Genomic DNA, 23,809 nt, shown 5'->3' on the forward strand with positions numbered 1-23,809 from the left:
CGACCCTGGGGCCAGGGTGGGGCGAGCCCAGTGCAGGAGGGCTGCTGGGGGTTGGGGCAGAATTCCAGGCCCACAGCGCCAGACGGGTTGCGCCGCCCTCCTGGCTCCGCGGCTTGTGCCGCGAGCGGGCCTTGCGCGCTCGCTTTGCCGCTGGGCGGGCCTGGCGCCCGGGCCCCGCACCGCTGGCCGCCTGAGGAGAGCCGCTGGCCGCGGTCGCCGCCAGGGTAATGAGGGAGGCCGGGCTGGGGAGGGGAAGGGCTACGGGCTGGTCGCGAAGTGAGGGAGCGCGGCTCGGCCAGCGCGCGCCTGCGGAAGCTCGAGGCTAGAACTCGCCGCCCCGCTTCCAGCCTGAGCCCGGGCGGCCGACGGAGCCGTGGCGGGAGTCCGGCTCGGCGTGGCGAGCGGCCCCTGCGTGCCGCGCGGCTCCGGGTCGGCCCGGGGTCCCGGGCCGCGCGGCGGCCGAGGCACCTGCGTGCGGGGTAGGCGGTGCCAGGTGCGCGGGGCCCAGCCGCCCGCGGCGCCACCCCCACCCCTGCTGTCACCTTTGGCCGCACTCACAGGCACGCGGAGTCTCCAGACCCGAGGAGCCCTCCGGCCCGGCTCTGTGTGCCGCCTTCTGCGAGTTCGCTGCAAAGTCCCCCAAAGCAGGACTCGGAAGGAAGCTTTTACCTAATTGAACGCTCAAGCCGCGTTTCGTCCTCGGTATTTAGGTTCAGCGTTGTGTTTGTCCCTCGTGGGTTTGTTGTGTCGCGTACCTTTTTCCTCAGAACTCGATTGGAATTGGTGACAGCGCCTATCCAGGATAGAGCCTGGCACACAGTAGATGCTTAGTAAATATTTTTTGAAAGCCTGAGTCACGATGCTAAGTTTGGAAAATTCTACCGAGTTGTCCGTGGCTATAATTTTTAAGATTTTATGGGTTCCCAAGATAACTTTGAAAATTACAGTAATTTTAAAGCTCCGCAAAGAGAGTTAAATCTGGCTTTTTTGCATTCCCTGTAACAAGGGCCTCTGTTGGATGCTTAAATTAACTCAAAACCCGAGTTCTGTAATTTAGATGCGCCTTCCGATTGTCGCAGAAAGTGTTAACCTTTCAGATTAAAGCTTTCGGAGGAACCATTCTATTTTAGAACAAATTTAAATTATTTAGAAAGCTTTATTCTAATTCGCTTTTTAGATATAAGTGCGAGGGACCACACTGATATACTTGTAAATACATTTAGAAATACAAGTCTCAAGTATGATTTTTTCAAAAGGGTTTATGTTCATACCTAGTGAAAGAGCATGCAGGAGAAAATTATGACGGCAGATCTATACCCCGCCCTCCAGCGACCCCCGCTCACCCCGTCTCTTAGCAGGGGCAGCTGCTGCCTTGACCTCAAAATGTCTCATAAAATTATCTCTTAATAGTCTGTCACATCTAAAGCAAAATCCTCTGGGATTAAGCCACGCACGTGGGCAACCCCTTGAGTACTGACAATTCTCACAGATTGTGTCCGCTGCTTATGAGTTTTTCTGAAAAATAGATAATGTAATGGAGTTTAAAGTTTTTTTGTTGTTGTTTAAGAAAGAACTTAACTGATATTACACGGAAAGAGCAAGAAACAAAGTCCTGAGAACCAGGAAATTCAGTTAATCACGACATCCCTGATCTTTCTGCTTGTAGGAATGTATGCTCCAAGTGGTCAGGGCCTTGTCTGCCTCGATCACTAGTGAGTGTCCCCAGTGCCCAGCACAGTGCCTGACCCATGGCAGCCATTCATTAAACACTTGTGGGATGAATACTTGACCGTTTCAGGTAACAGGGTAATTACTTTCTACATGCGTGTGGTTTCTTCATTTACTTGGATATTTCCTTAGAATAGATGACTAGAAGTGAGAATTTTACAGGGTTAAAAGGGATGAACATTTTTATAGTTATCAAAACATTGCCAACTTACTTTCCACATGAGTCCTACCATTTGGTACCTTTCAGAGCATCTTCTCAAGCTCTTATTGATACAGCATTTGGTAGTTCTGAGCACTTTCAGATAAAGTATTTCATTTGTTCTGAATCACCCTGGAAAGTGAGCAGGGCAGGTTTTGCATTACCCCTTTTGTAACACAGCAAACACCAGTGCCTTAAATTGATGATAATGAATGGCAGGTGACAAAAATAAACCATTTCGGGTTTTTTTCTTCTTCCCATTCTCTTCCTTTGGTTTGTAGTGAATATCCTGAATAAATTGACATCTTTTCTTAGCAGTAAAATTGGATGCTGCTGTATAATATCTATGGTTTACAAAAGCTTTTTCTTTCTCATTTGTTCAGATGTTTGCAGATGCCTTGATCTAACTTGGGGTCTTCATTAAAATGAAATAATGAACCACAATTTAGGTGAAAGAGATACTGGGTAGGTGTAAGGGAATACCCAGCACTAGCAAGTTTTGAACATTGCCACCCTTTCTATTAGGAAAGATTTGGAAACTTTTGATGGTGCTTTTGTAGCTCCTTGAATCTGAATAAGTTACTGTTTTAAACCTATGCATCTGTTGGAGCCTTCATAAGCTATTGAGATTAACACTCCATCAGTGAAAGTGGACAGGAATTATTTGTATAATAGTCTGCATATCTTTCCTATCAATAAATTCCAAGAAGAATGGAAATGAGAACTAAGAATCATAAGGTAAAAAATATTCAACCTACAGAAAATATTATTTTCACATGAAAACTGAAAAAAAAATCTTTTTTTAAACATGGCAAGAAGAAAATATAATTAATTCCTAGTCTGTTGCTAATCTTGACTCCTTCCCAAATTTGCCGGTCAGTGACCCCAGATAATTTAATAGGTAATTAATCGGATAAGGAAGCTTTGGAAGATTCAAAGTTTACTTCTAAGTAGAACCATTGGAAATTCTTGGGGATCATTTGTATTAAAAGTGGGTCCAACATTGCCTTTCTGTATTGCTTTTACATTTGCTTAGGTTTCTGTAAAAAAGTAGTATAGAAAAGATAAGGAAGAAGAGATGCAGATTTATTGAGGCTTTGGAAATATTCAGAACCTCCTTTCAACTTCACTCTGCCTTTCTGTTGTGATGTCAGATCCCAAATAGTGTTCAGTGAACAGAAATGCTCTTTAAGGACACCTTTCAGGAATGTCTGTAGTCCTTGTGTCAAAGAATAGCTGCCCAAATAGTGGTGGGTTTATGGCAACTAGATCTTTAAGGAATTTGTGTGTAAATTTAAGTTATTTTGCTTCTGTTTTTATACTAGGATATTTCTGTATCTTGAAGATAAAGCAGAAATCTTCTTTGGAGTAGATGGATTTTTCTCACTTTCTGTGAACTAAAGCGATTCAATGTCTCTTTTGGTAAGTTTTTATAAGTGTGGATCTAATTTTGTGTCAATAGCGTAATTAGATATTAGTGCAAAGCCATCATAGGCATACTCTGATGGAATATTCATAGGCTCTGAGATGTTATTTTGATCTGAAAGACTTCTGGTCTTTAAAAATGAGTTAAATTATCATTGAGTTTTTGTCTCTTTAAAAAAGAGCTTCTCCTATACTTTTCTGATATACTCCTTCTATTCCTTTGTCCCATACCCACTTTTTCTCATACATTTACTGTCCTTAGACATTCCTTTTCCATCCAGTTAGCTATGCCTTATCCTTTAAATCTTTCAAAAATCCCTTTGACAAATTTCCATCTGACTAAAGGCAAGCAAAATAGTATGAAAAATAAGCCCCTTGACTTAACAAGACAAGAAACATTAGGGTCATTGTCTAATATGATGTATAGATACTGACTTGGTTTTTGTTTATATTAAGTCCATGGTATCTACTCTAGATTAAGTAGTTTTAGGACTTTCATTGTGTCTTATGTAGAATATAATACATTATTTGAATATTTGAATTATTAAAGCAGTGATCTTTTAAAAAGTGGTGGGTGCATTTGTGTGATGATTTGTAATTTACAAATACTTTCGTATATTATATCTCTCTCAGTCTTCAAAATTGTAAGCAGGGCAGGTGGTTTAATCCTCATGTGGAGTTTGGCCCATGATTGCAAAGAATTAGAGCCAGGGCTCAAACTCACATCTGCCAATCCACTCTATCACTCACCAAGTCTGAGAGGCAGAACTATGAAGTTAGGAGACTGTATTGTTAGTTATTTGGAAAATATATAATGCATTTACTTTATGTTTAAAATTTATCTACTTAAAAGGGGAGCTTTATATATCTGGAAAATACATTGAGGTGAAATATCTACCTCATTTTCTAAAGCAGGGATCAGCAAACTTTTTCTTTAGAGGGCCAGGTAGTATTTGTGTGCTATGTGATCTCTATTAAGTTTCACTTGGAAAAGCTGCCATAGGCAATATGCAAATAAATGCAAATGGATGTGTCTGTGTTTCTGTAGAACTTTATGCACTAAAACGGGTGGCTGGTCAGATTTGACTCGTGGACCATAGTTTGTTGACCCCTGCTCTAAAGGATTACTTAAGATTAACAATTTTATGTCAATTTGTGGGTTGGATGAGATGTAAAAGGGCATTTGATAGATGGAGATACTGAGATTCAAAGGGCTGTGTGGTTGCCCACGGCTTCCAAATTTGGGGGAAAGGACATCTTATGTAATCTATTATTTCATAATTATGGATTTTTGGAAAAATAGAATTTGATAGGGTCATTTATATTTGTTCAGTTTGTTAATAATTTCACTTTGTATTCTTCTTGCAATGAAATATTTAGAATCCTTTGAATCAAAACATTCATGTTTTCTCCTCAGTGAGATATTTGCGTAACTGAGATAAAGTTAAATGTTTTCGCTTATGAAGGATTCTTCCTCATTCAAGTTTTACCTCTTTTTGACAGCTAAGAAGTGGTGTTTTCAGAGGAGCAGCAGGAACAAAATTCCAGACTCCCAGAAAGAAAGCAGGTGTTCAGCATAAACCATGTTGTTTGTATAGACAGTTTAGGCACACCATGATCCATTCTTACTGGGGAGTGGTGGGAACCTTTCCAAAATCCGAGTTCCTAGATACCAGCCAAGGGTCAACCTTGCAAACAGGCCTTTCCAAGGAGAGCAGTTTTAGGCCTGCTAACCCTTTCCCACACAATACTATGAATGACTATTGTGAAAGATTCAGGGCAAATGTTGGAAAATATATGTAAATACCAAATATAATATATAAATGATGTAACTGGTGGCTATTTTTTATATGAACAACAGTATTAAGTATCTTCAAAAACTTATATTGTAAATTTTACTCACCCTACACAAACCAGTAGAAACTTTGCAAAGGAAATGATTCTACAGCTATCTTGACACTGTTAGCTCCTGTTCTTCAGGGGTGAGTTTTACATAAAACGGTGGGGATATATGTCAAATTATTGTGGTAAGATTGATATGTACAGACTGTAGGAATTCAACTTAATCAGTAATTTAGGCTAACTGGGAAAATGATTAGTTTGATTAATGAGAAATTCTGGCATATTGTAAGCTAAAGGAAGTTTGATTACTTTAAGTGACTGCAAAATAGACGTGGATGGACTTGTCTTAAAGACTCATTTGATATTATACTTTAATGTTCATATAAAAATGAATGTTCATGAGATGCTTGAAAATAATTAAAAGTCTCTTTGATACAATTTGTTTATACTTTTCTTTTGACATACCTTTTCTTCCTAAATAAATATAACATCAGCTTCATGCCACTAACATGTGTAGGTGTTACATTTCTTTATTGACAATATGTGATAACAGAACACTGAGTTGAAATGCAGGAAAATGTAAATTGCGATAATGGAACTAAGTCTCTTAATTTGATTTGAGTTGGTTAGAGATGTTTATCACCTTACGAAACAAAATTGGTTCCAAATATTGATATACTCAATGTGTGGTTTAATGTGGATAAACATGGTTCCCACACTTAAGGGAAAAAGAAAATCTGAGGATCAAGATAAAAATAATATGATGAGTGTAGCAGAGTAAATCTCTAGCTAAATATTCAGAAAAACACTGCAAAGATTACGAAAGGGTTAAAAATTAACACCAGCAGTAAAAATGAATTGATATTATTATCTCCAGGGTAGAGGGCAAGAATCAGAGATAGCACCAAGTAAAATTATAGCAGATATGAAATTTGTCTTCTGCATACCCAGCTGCTTCTCTGTTCTCTCCCATACTGTCTACCTCCACAGTATGAATCCTGGCTCCAATTCAGGTTCCTGCACGTTGCCCTTTCTCTCTGCTCCTCACCCCAGTCAACAGACTATTTTGTATCCACATGCCACCCTTACTTATCTTGTGAGTTATTTTTCACTTATTTAGTATATTTCTGAATTTACAGGATTGTTTCTGCACTTCACGAACACAAGTTGAATCACTCAGACCTGAAAAACAGTCTGAAACCAGTACCCATCAAAACTTGGTAAGAAAATGGTTAAGTACAATTAATACTCCTCTTTTGCTTTCTGTGACACCGTTTTACAGAATATAATTTCTGGTTCTCCTATATCTCTTTTTCTTTACTTCTCATTTCTTTCACTTTTCTTCTTTTACTGTTTCTTCTTCCTCTACATAAGCTATTCTCCAGAAGTCTATAATTGGCCTCTGCTCTTCTGCCTAAACAGACTCTCCCTAAGCAGTCTCACCGGCTCCTGTGGTTTCAGTTGCTCAGATTTCAGATTGTCTGGAGCTACCTGAGGTTTTCCTTCAGGTTGTGAGGGGACCCTATCATCAGGTAGGACTGATGATTCTCAAGTTTTTACCTGCAACTTTGGACTCTTTCCTGGGCACCAGATGTGTCTGTAGAATTCCTCTGGTTAGCGTTTTCAAAGGCATCTCTGTGCAGTTTGAGTAAAACCTTGATCTCTCAAAACTTCACTGACCTATTGAATTTCCTGCTTTGGCAAATGAAAATCCATCTACTAAATCACCCTAACTAGAAACTTTGGAGTTATCCTCACACTGCCTCTTCCTCTGCCCCCACATCTAGTTACACACCAAGTCTTACGGATCTGTCTCTGAAATGCCCTTGAGTCCCTCCCCTCCTTCAACTGATCACTGCTACTACTCAAATCTCATCATCTCTCACCTGGACTATTGCAGGTAAACACATTGCCTCTAGTTTCCTAGACACACATATAACCTCCTCTCCCACTCAGATCAGTATTCAACACTGTTACCAATACAGGCCTGTTTGTGCCACTTTCCAGCTTTAAAATTGCCATTGTTTTCCTAAAACGTATGGGATAAAGCCTAAACTTGTTAGTGTTTTATAAGGACTCTTAATGGTATGGAATATGTCTAATGTTTGAGTTTCATTTATTGCTGCTGAGTCTTAGCACATACTTTTATTTCTGCTTGAAATACTCCTCTAAAATTATTCCTCATGCTTAAAGAGTTGGCTCAACTATCACATCTCTGAAGCCTGTGCTCTTGTACCTTTAATTCTATTATGGTCCTACAGATCTTAGACATCCTCATAAAATGGCATTTACTATATTATCTCACAATGATTGATGTATGTGTCTCTCCACATGATCCCCATAAAATAGGCATCCTGTCTTTTTTATCTTTATCATCCCTGGGCAATGTCTGATGTATTAAATAATATTTAAAGAAACATGCTGAGAAATAAATATTTCTCTGGGATCTTCCCCTCTAAATCTCTTGATCTTCATTTTATATTATACTTCTTTCTATAAAATAGAACCTGCCTTGCAGATACCTTAGTCCTACAAAATAGAGTAATCCCAGTTAATCCTATTTATAAATTTATCCTGACCTTATCTTCAGTTGTCATCATTTTTGTCATTTCACTTTTTACTCACTAATACTGTAGTCTTCTAGTTACGTACCTTTTTGTACAATAGGATATAGTATCCAATCCTAGTTTTCATTCAAGTATTACCCTTCAGACAGGTAGTGTTTAGAAAGTAAAGTGTCTGTTGTTGACTCCTTGCTGTTACCAAGAGAGAGGCCTAGAACTCAGGAAATTTCCACAAGTGCTGCTTTTTTTGTGGGAGGGGTCATTGTGCTAGGTACATATAACATAAAATTTACCATCTTAACCATTTTAAAGTGTACAGTTCAGTGGCATCAAATACATTCATAATATTGTACAACCATCACCACCATTCATCTCTGTAACTCTTTTCATCTTGTAAAACTGAAACTCTGTACCTATTAAACAGTAGCTCCTCCTTCCCTTATAACTCCCCCACCTCTTGGAAACCACACTTCTACTTTCTGTCTCTGATCTTTGACTACTCTAAGTACCAGTATAAGTGGAATCATACTGTATTTGTTATTTTGTGACTGAGATTTTTCACTTAGCATAACGTCCTCAAGGTTCACTAGTGCTGTAGCATACTGCAGAATTTCCTTACCTTTCAAGGTTGAATAATATTCCATTATATGTATATACTACATTTTGCTTATTCATTCATCTGTTGGTGGACACTTGGGTTGCATCCACATTGTAGCTATTGTGAATAGTGCTGCTATGAACATGGGAGTACAAATATCTCTTTGAGACCCTGATTTCAATTCTTTTAGGTATATACCCAGAAGTGGAATTGCTGGATCATATGGTAATTCTATTTAAATTTTTTGAGGAACGACCATACTGTTTTCCACAGTGGCTGTACCATTTTACATTCCCACCAGCAGAGCACAAGAGTTCCAGTTTCTCTGCATCCTCTCCGATACTCATTTTCTGCTTTTTTGATAACAGCCATCATAAAGGGTGTGAGGTGGTATCTCATTGTAGTTTTGATTTGCATTTCCTTAATGATTAGTGATGTTGAGCACTTTTTCATATGTTTATTGACCACACACATGTATTCTGTGGAGAAATGTCTATTCAAGTCCTTTGCCCATTTTTGAATTGGGTTGTTTGTTTTTTGTTGTTGAATTTTAGTTCTCTCTATATTCTGGGTATTAACATCTTATCAGAAGCATGACCTACAAATATTTTCTTGATACATTTTGAGTTAATTTTTGTATAGGTAAGGGTCCAGCTTCATTCTTTTGCATCTGGATATCCAGTTTTCTCAGCACCATTTGTTGAAAATACTGTCCTAGCTCCATTGAATGGTCTTGGCACACCTGTCAAAAGTCATTTGACCATATATGTGAGGGTTTATTTCTGGGCTCTTTATTCTGTTCTGTTGCTCTATATGTCTGTCTTTGTGTCAATACCACACTGTTTTAATTACTGTAGCTTTGTAGTAAGTTTTGAAATCAGGAAGAGGGAGTCCTCCAATTTTGTTCTTTTTTCAACATTGTTTTTGCTATTCTGGATCCCTTGAGATTTTAATAATATTAAGTCTTCCAATCTTTGAACATGAGGTATGTTTCCATTCAGTTATGTCTTCTTTAATTTCTTCCAGCAATGTTTTGTAGTTTCCATTGTACAAGTCTTTCACTGCCTTGGTTAAGTTAATTTCTAAGTATTTTATTCTTTTTGGTGCTATTGTAAATGGTATTGTTTTCATGACTTTTTTCCCAGATTATTCATTAACCAGGTCTTTTGAATTTTTAGTTCAAAAAGTTATTAAAAAGTTTGACAAGGACAAGGACCCTGCCATGATTTTTGCTTTCTAATTCTCTAACTAGTCATGAAATCAAAAAGAGAAGTGAGGTTAGTTTTAAGATGATTTACTCTTAGTAAACCTATATTGTCTTCTTGTGATTACCATGTTGTTTTCTTAAGTGTCCATAACTCATCTGTGTAGTGATTTGATACCAGACCTTACTGGGCAACAGCATCAAGCTTGCCCCTTATCCTTTTTTCCCTTTTTTGAAAATTTGAGTCAATGTTTGACTATTTCCATTCGGGTTTCTCATCTGAGTTTTACTATATTTGCAGACATAATATCCTAGATGTAATTGTCTTTGGTTTGGAGGTTTGAACCTATTTAAAACAACCTGTTTTGAGCTTCAGCTACTTAATTACAACCTAAGTGCTTCTAGTTTAAAGAAGTCTATTTCCCTAATGGAGTTGATGGAAGCAAAGTAGAGGTTGATTAGCCTTATTTCAATCCATCATCTGGTAACCTGATGCCATTTTTTTCAAGCAGTGAACTGTAAGCCTCAGTTCATTCTGTGCTCTAGCCTTCCTGACAGACTTATAGCTTATCACTTTAAACATTTTTTAAACTGCTATATGCTCTTCCTTCTCTCTTATATGTGTTCTTTAAATCTGAGTCTAAGACTACTTGTTCTAAAGAAATTGAATTGATTTATTTAGATTTCTTTCTTCATTGGGATTATTTCCAATCGTATGGTAGAATTTCTTTTTATAGCCTTTCATCCCTCTTGCAGATTATTCACCTTTTACCATGAGCTTACAATTATATTTTTCTGCTCTCTTAAAAGCTTGGGGAACATGTAGAATCAAATGTACAAAATAGTTAGCAGAATTCCTAGTACATAGTAATGTCATTCCTAACTCCCTTCTTCCTTCTCTTTACCTTGGAGGTAGTAACAAGATTCTTGCCACCTGCTGGTGCCTGTAAAGGCTGCTAAGTGTCTTTCGGAGTACTGGTGTCCTTTTAGAGATCCTCATGGCTATCATATGATGCCAGTGGTGTTGGCCTCTTCTTTCTCCTGTGTGCATGTTATTTCAGTGCCACTGGGATCTGGTGCAAACCTAGCACTCTGACTCTACAGTATCCCGTGAAAGGCCATAGTGGTACATGGTCATTAACTCAGGACTTCTGTACCCTGTCCTGTTCTCCCATCTCTTGAGGCTTATTTTTCTTTCTGACCTCCCTTCTGATTCATCTCATCTTTGAAAAATGTCTTCAGCTTCTTTTAATAGGTTTTAGTATGGAAATTGTTCCTTGATTGTTAACACCTCCATTAGCTGAGCAGATACGTGTATGTGTAGTGATTGTAACTGATAACCACTTGAAGCAAGAGCACCAGAATAGAATATTCCTCATAGGTCCTTTCATTTCTTCCCTTGATATATTTATTAGATACCCTGAAGAGTCAACAGCCATTCTTAGCAACTCCTAAGAATGCTTCCTGGAAATTGTGCTGAAAAGTATTCTTCAGTACCTGTAAATCTGTTTTTCTAGCCCTCTCCCCCTTCACAGGCTGATAGCTTTATAACTAGCATCCCTTATTAGCTGTTGTAAATACTTTTTGGATCTTAAAACAGTCTCTTAAGCCACCTTTCAGTGCCTTCCTAATGAGCACTTGTGTGCTTGAAAAGACAATATCAGTATTTTACATTGGAGTAGGGGACCAAATTGGGGCACCAAAAAGTTTATACCTATTTTGTTTTCATATTTTTAAAACAATGCAGGTTGATGAGCCAACCCTATCCTTGTTGCCTCCATCCACTAGAGCCAGTGAAGTGATCTGTTCCACCAGCGTTTCTCACTATGAACTCCAAGTGGAAATAGGTAATCATTCTGGATTGCATCTAATTGACTCATCATTGTTAGAAATGAAATTGATGACAAAAAGATTACTTTGTAAGCAGGTCTCTGTTGTTACCCACAGCATAAAACTAAATGTTAATTGTGTCAGTCAAAGGGATCTGTTAATTTTATCTGTAAAACAGTAGCCCAGATTTTTTTCAAGATTACCTTCTAGAATTTTTACTTTTTCACTTAAGTACTTGTAGAGGAGGAAGACACTAAATAATCTAAGCATTTGTTATTTGTATCTTTATTGTGGGGAACTTCTGATCATTTGTCTGATTTAAATCAAATCATGTAAATCTTTTCAGTTACAGTCCTTTAACCAAATTACTTTCTTTTAACTTAAAACCTTGCCTAAAATCCCATTCGTAGTAGAAACTTTTTTCAGTTAAGTTTGGAACCGGCTGAGTTATTGTTTTTAGCCTTATACCTGTGAAAAGTTGCTCTGAGTATTCAGAAACATCTCTTAAATAATACAAAGAGATACTATCTCAGGTGCTAGGAATATAAAGCCATGTAAAACACTTGAGGAGTTCACATCCTCTCTGGGAAGACGAACATGAAAGATAGCTTTGTCTTATGCACTGGACGGTACTATAGTAGAGATGTGCTAAGTGTTATGGGAACAGAGAAGATCGAGCATTCACCTTTCATCTCGACTCTTCTAGGAGTCAAGGAAGATAGCAAAAAGGGGCTGGATCCTGAAGCATGACGAAAAGTTTACTAAATATTCTAGTCAGGGTTTTTATTCAAACAACAAAAAACAGTCCTGACTACTTAAACTAAAAGAATTTTTTGAACAATTTTGCTAACTCACAGAATCATTGGCTAGAGAAATGGGCTTGGAAGAAACCAAGAGAAACTATGTGACTAGAACCGTAGCCTGGGTCACAGCATAAGAGCAGCCTAGTTAATGTACGCTAGTAGGGTACTTTAACCCCACTAGGTGATGTTGGACCCCACTGGTGAGTTCCAACTTAACTGAAAAAAGTTTCTACCAGAAATGGGAATTTAGGTAAGGTTTTAAGTTTTAAGTGTGAGTTCTGACTGCTTTTGCTTCTTTTGTCACTCACTTCGTCCTCCAATTGACCAAGCTTATGTCATTGACCCTCCCATGCCCAGGTCAGGGTGACCAAAAGAGAAATAAGGATTTGACCTTTTCTAAAATAGCACTGGTGGAAAATGACCCCAAATTAGAAAGGACTTTTCAGATGGTGTCAATCCAAAAAAGGTAAAAAAATAATTACTCCAATAGGTGACTGAGGAAGGACTATCACATAGCTGCTCTGTGCCTAGACTCAGGAACATAGGGAGAGTAGGCAGTAGGAGGAGATAAATCTGAAAAAGGAGGCTTGGAACACATTGTGAAAGACCTCATATGGGGTATATATATAGAAGTTCAGACTCTCTCTGTCAGCCCCGCAACATACCCACTTCATTACTCAGTGGATTTAAGGAAAGGTTTGGAATCTATCGTCTCTACTAGAGAGACATTGTGGAATAGTGATGATGATAATAATAGCATCTAATCGGCATTAGGCTGAACATTTTATATGTATTTTTTCATTTCACCCCTTTTGCCCTCCCATTTTGCAGATGAGGATACTGAGGCTCTGAGAATTTAAGTAATAGTCATACAGTTAGTGATTTGAAAGCAAACTGTTGTGACTGTAAGGTCTAAGCTCTCAGCTGCTGCACTGTAGTACCTTTCTTTTGATAAAATGTTGAATTTAGAAGGACAACTGGCAGCAGTTCCAGGCAGCAATCTGGAAGATATAGTATATCAGGGATTTACAGCCAGAGGTATCATCCTCATCACCGGAGTCTTTTTAAAAATTGCAATGCCTATATCCCATCACAGACCTCCTGAATCAAAATTTCTGGTGAATGGGACCTAGGCACAGGCTCCTGAAGTAGTTCCATCAGTAGTTTTGGTGCATGTCCTGATCGAGAATGCAGGGCATAGTGAGGAAGTCACTGCATCTATCCAGAGAACAAGGACAGGACTTGAGTTAAGGCAAGTGATGCTTGTCACTGGGGAGGAAGGGATGAATTTCAGATTAACTGCATTTCAACAATAAAAGTGACAGAATTTGGTGACTGTGGAGAGAGGGAGGAAACTAACATTTATTAGGTGTCTATTAAGAGATTACCATTCTAGGTGTTTTTAATTTAAAAACTGACAGCACCAAATGCTGGTGAGTATGTCAAGTAACTGCAGTACTTATACGTGGCTTGTGGGAATGCAAAGAGGTTCAGCCACTTTCAAAAACAGTTTGGCAACTTCTTATAAGGTTAAACGTACACGACCTAGCAATCCCACTTGCAGGTATTTGCCAAAGAGAAATGAAAACATATGTCTACTTAAAGAATGGTTTTGGCAGCTTTATTTGTAGTCACAAAAAACTGAAAACAACCGAAGTATTTATCAATTTATGAATAGATAAAAATAAATTGTGGTATATACATATAATGGATTATTACTCTGCAATAGAGAGAAATTAACTACTGAAACATGGATGAATCTCAAAAGCATTATACTAAGTGAAAGAAGCCAGACACAAAAAACTGTACTCCCTATGATACTATTTACATGACAAACAAAAATCACATCAGTGGTTGCCAGGGACTGGGAGTAGGGGATTGCTGAGTAACATTCCATTGTTTGAATGTAACAATTTGTTTATCAAGTCACAATATTAACCATTACAATAGGTGTGTAATGGTATATTGTGTTTAATTCCTACTCCTCTATTTTGAGCATCTTTTCATGTGCTTGTTGCCCACTTCTGTGTCTTCTTTTGTGGCTTACCTATTTAATCTTCTGCCTAATTTTTAGTTGGGATGTTTGTCATTTATTATAGAGCTATAAGAGTTCTTTATATAGTACTCTGTGTGTAAGTCTTGTCAGATATAAATATTGTTAATACTTTCAATCAGTGGCTTGCCTTCTCATTTTCTTAACAGTGTTTTCTTGAAGAGCCAAAATTTTTAATTTTTTAATTTTGATGAACTCCAGATTATCAGTTTTTTTCCTTTGGTCATTAACACAAGTTTTACGTCTGATTGTAGGAAGAGGATTTGACAACTTGACTTCTGTCCATCTTGCACGGCATACTCCTACAGGAACACTGGTCACTGTAAAAATTACAAATCTGGAAAACTGCACTGAAGAACGCCTGAAAGCTTTACAGGTAACAATACAAAAAAAAAAAAAAAAAAAAAGATACATTTAACTTAATGTCTATTTGAGAAGATTACACCTATAAGAATTTTTTTTTTCGCAAATTAGTAGTTCTGTTAGAGAAAGGTAGATTTCTTTCTTCTAATAAACATGCAATTACAGAATTGGAAAGAATACTTGGAAGCCAGATCCATGAAAGAGCAAATATATTCAAACTTTGGTAACTACTATAAGTTCCTTCAAATGAATATCATATTTGGAACACTGGTCTGGAATTTATTTAAATACCCCTCGTCAGTCCAGTCACAAATAGTTCTATAGGGAAATAGAAAAAACAAAAGCAAACAGTTTCCTTTTCATCCAGCTAAGTAAAATTAGCTTCTGAATTGATAAATTTTAACAGATTGCATTTCAGGAATATTATAATACCACTTCAGTTGTCACTAATCATTTTTGATATAAAGAGGGAAAGGATTTTGTTTTGATATTATCCCAATTTTTTAACTATTTATATGTGCACATGTATATTGCACAGAAGAAGACTGGAAGAAATTATACTGAAATGTTAACAGTGGTTCTATGATTTAATGTTAGAAGTGACTTTTATATTCATATTTTAATGTATTTTTTAAATGTTTCTATCATAAGAACACAGTATAGTTATTGACTATGACCTCTCTGGAGTCAGACTGTCTAATAAGTTCACATCCTGCTTTCATTAATTATGTGCTTTTGGACAAGTTTTCTAGCTTGTTTCTAAGTATCCTCTTCTGTAAAATGGGAATTATAATGTCACATACTTTGTGTAGTGGTTGTGAGATTTAAAGACATGATAGCACTAAGAACAGTACTTAGTACTAATAAGCTCCATTATTAGTACTAATAAGCTGCCACTACTGCTGTTATCTTCATAATGAGGAAAAAGGTTGGTTTTTTTTGGTTTGTTTTATTATTTAAATCCACTTTATTTTTATTTACATTTCCCTTTTTTTTTTAACATCTTTATTGGAGTACAATTTCTTTACACTGGTGTGTTAGTTTCTGCTTTTTAACAACGTGAATCAGCTAAAAAGGTTGTTTTTAAATGTCTTGTCTCTTGTGTTTCTGTACTAGAAAGCAGTGATTCTGTCCCACTTTTTCCGGCATCCCAATATTACAACTTACTGGACTGTTTTCACTGTTGGCAGCTGGCTTTGGGTTATTTCTCCTTTTATGGCCTATGGTAAGAAAACTCATTTTAGGTAAAATAATTCATGGTTTAGCCTGGATGCTATAATTATAAGGATGAGTGTGATCTTAGATTTATGATTCACTACTTTTAATTTATAAATCTGATGGCCAATTCTAGATTTCATGATATATTTTTATATCTGGTTCATGTTGAATTTTAGTCTTTAGAAAAAAACGTAGAATGGGTCTCATGATCATTGAAACCACCACTGATTGCTTCTCCAAGAAGTCAATCCTTTGAACAAGCTGTCTTTTTCCCTTCAGTTTCCTTCCTCTCTCGCAGTGGAGAGCTGCTGTTATTCTTCAAGCAAAAGTAGTTTTTCTACTTGTGCACACCATCCCTATCCTTGTTTCTCTGCATTGTAAACTTATTTCACTGTATTGTAAACATCTGCATGTGTACCTGTCTCCTTCACTGGATTTGAGCTTCTCGAGGGCAGGATCATGTATGTATTTTTCATTTTGGTATCCCCAGGTGGTCATAAAATACCTAGCACAAGTAGTGTTCAGTAGGTGTATTGAATAAATAAATGAATGGATTCTAGAGCTTTGATTTTTAGGATAGCTTTTGTGAATTGCCTGTGGATTTTTTTTTTTTTTAAATTTTATAGCTACTTTATTTATTTATTTATTTATTTATTTTTGGCTGTGTTGGGTCTTCGGTTCGTGCGAGGGCTTTCTCTAGTTGCGGCAAGCGGGGGCCACGCTTCATCGCGGTGCGGGAACCGCTCTTCATCGCGGTGCGCGGGCCTTTCACTATCGCGGCCCCTCCCGTTGCGGGGCACAGGCTCCAGACGCGCAGGCTCAGTAACTGTGGCTCACGGGCCCAGCTGCTCCGCGGCATGTGGGATCTTCCCAGACCAGGGCTCGAACCCGCGTCCCCTGCACTAGCAGGCAGATTCTCAACCACTGCGCCACCAGGGAAGCCCTTGCCTGTGGATTTAAAATATATATGTTCTCACACAGTATGTATTTTTTTAGTAATATTGAATATTGTTAATTCACTTTCCTAATCTCTAGCATGTCATTAGAAAAGTCTTTTTAAAGATAGGTGAAGGAAAATTACCTTGGCATAAGAAAGTGGTTAGACTCTAAAATGTAACACGTGTGCATGCGAGCATGTGTGTGTATTTATGGTTGATAAGAACATTTAAAACATAGCTAGAAGCAAAATCACTTTCAGTGTTCATCTAAAGATTTCAGGGGTTTCTTTCAGGTTCAGCAAGTCAACTCTTGAGGACTTACTTTCCTGAAGGAATGAGTGAAACTTTAATAAGAAACATTCTCTTTGGAGCAGTGAGAGGGTTGAACTATCTGCATCAAAATGGCTGTATTCACAGGTATTTACTTATTTGTATTTTACAAAGTGAAAGAATTTGAGAGGAAGAAGTCTTTTAGGGAGCTTTTAGGAAGGAGCAATTGAGTGTTAGAATGGAGGATAGGAAGCCTGCAAATGAAAATTGAGGGAGGAAAGGACCAATAGGTATAGTAGATGCTTACATTTTATAGTTCATTCACCAGAAATGTTCAGACCACCTCCTCTGTGCCAAGTGCTGTGCTCAGTGCTGGGGTGGAGTGCCAGTCCTCGCAGAGCTCAAGTCCCAATAATGAGCGTTACAAGAACCTATCTGTTTGGGGTATAAGCTGTGGGGAGTGGGATCCTAGTTAACTCTTGTGTTTTGTTTTTTCCTTAAGCAGATAAAGAGCTGCTTTATCTGCTTTTCAGTTTTATGTCATGTTTATATTATATACAGATTGTAACTAAACCTTTGATTTCTTAAGTGTTCTGTAGCACTTTGAGATTATCATACTAAATATCAGTTCTCTTGTTGCCAAACTGTAGGTGCAGAAGTAATTGGCTGAATGTTAAAAACAATGCTGTTCTAAGATACATTGGGACTTTGTTTTCCTTTTTAATTAAGTTGCTTTTAAATAAGCTTGTTTTCTTATTGTTTGTTTCACCTCAAAGCTTTTTTCTTACTGTTTGTTGTTTCTTAGCAGCATTCTGGTTAACTGAGGATTTCTAGCAGACAGTATTCTAATTAATCAAGGTTTTATTATACTTTACCAGACTATTGGCCATCCTGCTCTATTAGTTTCCAGTTTCCGTGTTTAGGATGAAAAACAAGGCTCTTTTATAATTTATTTGATGAAGGAAATTTTTACATTAGACATATCTTTATAAATTTTGTTAATACCATGAGAGGCTATCTTTTATTGGATAATATTGCATTTAACTTTAAATTATAACTCTAAGGAGTATTTAATTTCCAAGGGAATACATGGATTTATTCTGACCAGATTTTTATTCTTTCTGCATTGGCCAATTTCTTAGTATTTAGGATTGTTTCTTTTTGTTCTAGGAGTATTAAAGCCAGCCATATCCTCATTTCTGGTGATGGCCTAGTGACCCTCTCTGGCCTGTCCCATCTGCATAGTTTGGTTAAGCATGGACAGAAGCATAGGGCTGTGTATGATTTCCCACAGTTCAGCACATCAGTGCAGCCGTGGCTGAGTCCAGAACTACTGAGACAGGTCAGGTGTGGCCATTGCATTGGGTTGTCTATGTGTCTTAAGTGTCTTCTGAGTTTGACTGAAGGACAGTTGTGCCCTTATATTTGGATTGATGAAAGGCCTACTGCAAGACTTTTTTTTATTCTTTCTTGTCAAAATTATGTTAGGAATTTTTAAATGTATACCAAATATTAGGTATATCTTGATTTCTCATGAGTTTTTTCATTATTCACCACCCTTTATCAAAAAAGCATATGTATGTAACCTTTTTTTTTATAAATTTATTTATTTCTGTCTGTGTTGGGTCTTTGTTGCTGCACGCGGGCTTCCTCCAATTGCGGAGAGCAGGGGCTACTCTTCATTGTGGTGCGCGGGCTCCTCACTGCGGTGGCTTCCCTTGTTGCAGAGCACGGGCTCCAGGCGCGCAGGCTTCAATAGATGTGGCACGCGGGCTCAGTAGTTGTGGCTTGCGGGCTCTAGAGCGCAGGCTCAGTAGTTGGGGTGCACAGGCGCAGTTGCTCCATGGCATGTGGGATCTTCCCGGACCAGGGCTCGAACCCATGTCCCCTGCATTGGCAGGCGGACTCCTAACCACTGCGCCACCAGGGAAACCCTGTATGTAACTTTTTAAAGGGTATTTACACTAAAGGACTTCAAATTAATTGTTCTACAGGATTTACATGGATATAATGTAAAATCAGATATTTACAGCGTTGGGATTACAGCATGTGAATTGGCCAGTGGGCAGGTACCTTTCCAGGACATGCACAGGACTCAGGTAAATGCTGCTAAAATCCCTGAACTACTTTCCTTTCATAAGATCCCTTACATTCTAGATAATTTCTTTTAAACATCTTTGCTGTAGACTTAGGACCTTTATTGTTGTTGTTATTGCTTTAATATTTTGCCTGAAAAGGATTGAAGGAAATTTTTCTTTCTTTTAGATGTTGTTACAGAAACTGAAAGGTCCTCCTTATAGCCCATTGGATATCAGTATTTTCCCTCAGTCAGAATCCAGAATGAAAAATTCCCGATCAGGTGTAGACTCTGGGATTGGAGAAAGTGTACATGTCTCCAGTGGAACTCGCACAGTAAATAGTGACAGATTGCAAACACCGCCCTCAAAAACATTCTCTCCTGCCTTCCTGAGCTTGGTACAGCTCTGTTTGCAGCAAGACCCTGAGAAAAGGTAATATTGGTCACTTCTAAATAGCATAAAATATCTGTGTCTTGTATTTTATAGAAGTTTTATGATATTTCCTTCTTGCCAAATTCAAATCTTTTATCAGTCTTTTCATCAAAAAACTATACAGTAGCCTAATCCAGAAAATACCAATGCTAAAAGCAAGTGGAGACAATGAGCAAATGGGAAGAATACTAGATTAGAAGTCAGAAGACTTGGACTTCAGTCTCAGCTGTATCATTTCCTAACCAAGTCACCTTGTAAAAATCAGTTAATCTTTCTGGACGTTAATTACTGCACTTATGTTAAGACATTTTAGAAACTTCCAAGCAGTACAAGAGTGTTAGTTGCTGGTATTACAATAATTATCATCACAGATAACTAATGCGTTAGCATTTTGGAAATAAGGTGTGTGTCTTTTTAATCTTTTTTAAGCCCCTTAGTGCCTAGTATAGTTCCTTATAATTAGTAAGTGCCTAATAAATGTTAAGTTACAGACTAATTGAAGGTTATCTCTGGAATTAATTCTTCCCATTAGTTAAGGTTGAAGCTAAGAATTGGGCTTCCTTACATTTATTTTTTCCTTTTAATTTTTGTGTATTGAGTTTTATAGCTCTAAACCTAAGTTCTAACATAGTTTACACCAAAAAAATCTACATTCTAATATGAGGTCTTTTTTAAAATAATTTTTTCAAAAAAATTTCAGGCCATCAGCAAGCAGTTTATTATCCCACGTTTTCTTCAAACAGGTGAGCTGATCTCTTTGTTGTCTAGATGTTTTTTAATACTACTAAAAAGTCACATCATTTTGTTGGCTTAATGGGACAGTTCGGTTACTAAGATTCTTAATAATTTTCTTATAAGGTAAAGTTAAAAAGAAGAAAACGTTTTTGGTAGTTTAATTATAGACTTTATAAAATATTTCCATTCAGCAAAACAAAATGAGTAAAGACAAACGGAATATCATCATGCGTTACTTTATCCTCAGCTTATATTTTGATTAATGTAGAGACATTTTATTTTTCTATATTGGCTAGAAATGATGTAAGGGCAAAATAATTCTGATAAAAGTCAGTTTATTTGGCTGTTACTTCTTCTTGTTTTCGGATGACCAGAATCAAAGGCATGTTTAAGTGAAAATACCTAAAAACAATTTAAACACATTTAACATAATTTCTTTAAAAGTTATTTTTTACTAAAAAAAACTAATGTATTGAATTTATGTACCAACAGCCTTATTTTGAGTTTCTTTAACAGATGAAGGAAGAAAGCCAGAGTTCAATACTTTCACTGTTGCCTCCTGCTTGTCACAGGCCATCAACAGCACCACCTCCTGTGTCACCTTGGACTGAGCCGGAATGGGATTTTCCTGATGAAAAAGATTCAAACTGGGAATTCTAGGGCTGCCAAACCCTTTTATGTCCTATATACTTGACACTTTCTCCCTGCTGCTTTTTCTTCTGTATTGCTAGGTACAAATACTAGAATTATACTTGAAAATACAGTTGGTGCACTGGAGAATCTATCATTTAAAACCACTCTGTTCAAAGGAGCATGAGGTTATAGCCCCTTTGGTTAGCTCAGAGTGCTATTATAACTCCAGGGAAACTTTGGAATTATTAATCTAACTACATTTAGTGTCATCTGTTCTCAGAATTTTTTCCCAAGCTGTGACTAACTCTTCTTTTTGATCTCTCAGTATAATTTTTGAGCCAGTTAAATTTTTCAGCATTTTGCTGCCCTCAGGGGAATGAGCCCTCAGAGGACATTGCTTCCAAGTACATTTTTTACTTCCAGATTCTCTAGCCTTTTTAATCAGCTATTGTTAAACCAACAGGCTAGTTTATCCTGGCATCAAACCCGTTTTTGATAGAAGGGGAAATGTTTATACTTTCCCATTTTCATCTGTTAATACTTATGGTAATATCAAACTGAGCCTCACTCACATTAAATGATTCACTTGAAATATATAGAGAAGTTGTAATTTGCTTTTTTTTTTAATTGTTAAGGGGCTAAAGTAACACTTTTCTACTTATGTAAATTATAGATCCTAAATTCGTGCACCCCGTGGGAGCTCAATAAAGATTTATTCAATTGAGTTTATACTTAATAATTTTCTTTGTGTGGTTTGACAAAGCTAAAACATACATTCTAATTTGTTTTGCCAAGGAAAGCTCTTTCTCAAACAGATTTATTTATATAACCTGTTGAATTGGGGACAGCCTGGTATTTGATTCAATGGAGGCAGATTTTCCAGCCCTTTATATGATTATTCTTGCTCCTGTAGGAGATTCAACTTACAAGGACATAGAGAACTTAATAGTTTTACCTTATTAGCAAAAGAGATATGCTGTCTCAAAAAGAGTATGTAGTTTGGACTGTGATAAGTTGGGATTTACCTCAATTAGTAGATTTTCTTTATTTGCACACTCTTATTTAACATTACATTAAAAATTATTTTGAAATGATTGTTTTAAGACTTAAAAATGAAAACCAATGAGACAGTAATATACAGACTAATAGTCTGAAACACAAATCTTTTCATATTTATTGGCTAGCCCCTCTCAAGGATATTTGGGTTACTCCATCAAGCAAGCCACAAAGACTTGCCAAGGTGGAGGAGAGAAAGGAGATGAGTACCAGTGGAGGCATTGAGATCACCTGTAGTGGTGGGGGCTGTAGCTCATTCCACTAACCTCCTCCTTCTCATTTCCCCTCAGCAAGAGAGGCTCACAGGAACCACAGAGGAGGTGCTCTCAAATCTGTGTGGAGAGTCAGTATGAGTACTGTGAAGCAGGACTGTGGAGGCCGGGAAACAGTGCCTCTCAGGTCCACTGTGTTAGGGTTCTCCAGAGAAGCTGAACCAGTGGATTTTTTTTTTTTCAAGTATAGTTGATTTACAATGCTGTGTTAGTTTCAGGTGTACATCAAAGTGATATATGTATATATGTAGGTATATATATTGATACATATATAGAGAGAGATATATGGATATAATCACATGTTCTTTTTCAGATTCTTTTCCATTATAGGTTATTACAAGATATTGAATATAGTTCCCTGTGCTATACAGTAGGTCCTTGTTGTTTTTTTATATACAGTAGTGTGTATCTGTTAATCCCAACTCCTAATTTATCCCTCCAACCACTTCCCCCTTTGATAACCATAAGTTTGTGTTCTGTAACTGTGAGTTTGTTTCTGTTTTATAAATAAGTTCATTTGTATCATATTTTAGATTCCACATATACATGATATCATATGATATTTGTCTTTCTCTTTCTGACTTACTTCACTTAGTATGATAATCCATACACACACACACACACACACACAGTAGAAAGTATTCCACTCAGCAATAACAAAGAATGAAATAATGCCATTTGCAGTAACATGGATTTTATATCTATCTATCTATCTATCTATCTATCTATCTATCTATCTCACATCTTCCTTAGCCATTCATGTCAGTGGACACTTAGGTTGCTTCCATGTCTTGGCTATTGTAAATAGTGCATTGGGGTGCATGTATCTTTTCAAATTAGAGTTTTCTCCACGTATATGCCCAGGAGTGGAATTGCTGGATCATATGGTACCTCTATTTTTAGTTTTTTAAGGAACCTCCATACTATTTTCCATGGTGGCTGTACCAATTTACGTTCCCACCAACAATGTAGCAGGGTTCATTTTTCTTCACACCCTCTCCAGCATTTGTTATTTGTAGACTTTTTAATGATGGCCATTCTGACTGGTGTGAGGTGATACCTCATTGTAGTTTTGATTTGCATTTCTCTAATAATTAGAAATGTGGAGCATCTTTTCATGTGCCTTTTTGCCATCTGAATGTCTTCTTTGGAGAAATGTCTATTTAGCTCATCTGCCAATTTTTTGATTGGGCTTTTTGCTTTTTTGATATTGAGCTGTATGAGCTCTTTGTATATTTGGACATTAAGCCCTTGTCAGTCACATCGTTTGCAAATATTTCCTCCCATTCTGTAGGTTGTCTTTTCATTTTGTTTATGGTTTCCTTTGCAGTGCAAAAACATATGTTTGACTAGGTCCCATTTGTTTGTTTATGCTTTTATTTCTTTTGCCTTGGGAAACTGACCTAAGAAAACATTGCTATGATTTATGTCAGGGAATGTTTTGCCTATGTTCTCTTCTAGGAGTTTTATGGTGTCATGTCTTATATTTAAGTCTTTAAGCCATTTTGAGTTTATTTTTGTGTATGGTGTGAGGGAGTGTACTAACTTCATTTATTTACATGCAGCTG

General features: G+C 37.3%; 1 protein-coding gene across 5 annotated transcripts; it reads left to right on the plus strand.

The window, feature by feature from the left end:
• Positions 1–48: 48 nt before the first annotated feature.
• STRADB (STE20 related adaptor beta) lies at positions 49–21,637 on the plus strand. Of its 5 annotated transcripts, none has more exons than XM_057551182.1 (13): positions 50–224; positions 1,667–1,798; positions 3,253–3,349; positions 6,334–6,414; positions 11,308–11,407; positions 14,501–14,622; positions 15,726–15,834; positions 17,059–17,182; positions 18,206–18,377; positions 19,030–19,134; positions 19,301–19,545; positions 20,246–20,288; positions 20,797–21,637. In XM_057551182.1, the coding sequence occupies exons 3-13, from the start codon at positions 3,338–3,340 to the stop codon at positions 20,938–20,940; spliced, it is 1,257 nt and encodes a 418-aa protein (XP_057407165.1). In that variant the 5' UTR covers positions 50–224; positions 1,667–1,798; positions 3,253–3,337; the 3' UTR covers positions 20,941–21,637. The 5 variants fall into 5 exon arrangements, with proteins under 5 accessions (XP_057407167.1, XP_057407169.1, XP_057407165.1 ...); XM_057551183.1 differs by lacking the exon at positions 1,667–1,798 and adding an exon at positions 2,311–2,392; XM_057551184.1 differs by lacking the exon at positions 1,667–1,798 and having other exon boundaries at positions 49–224; positions 20,853–21,637.
• The last annotated feature ends 2,172 nt before the right edge of the window (positions 21,638–23,809 follow it).

This window comes from Balaenoptera acutorostrata, chromosome 8, assembly GCF_949987535.1.
Source record: "Balaenoptera acutorostrata chromosome 8, mBalAcu1.1, whole genome shotgun sequence".
NCBI classification, from domain to species: domain Eukaryota; kingdom Metazoa; phylum Chordata; class Mammalia; order Artiodactyla; family Balaenopteridae; genus Balaenoptera; species Balaenoptera acutorostrata.

Coding starts and splice junctions, on each gene's coding strand:
- STRADB (XM_057551182.1), top strand. Junction 14,623..15,725: donor AACGCCTGAAAGCTTTACAG/GTAACAATACAA, acceptor TTTCTGTACTAG/AAAGCAGTGATTCTGTCCCA. Junction 19,135..19,300: donor AGGACATGCACAGGACTCAG/GTAAATGCTGCT, acceptor TCTTTCTTTTAG/ATGTTGTTACAGAAACTGAA.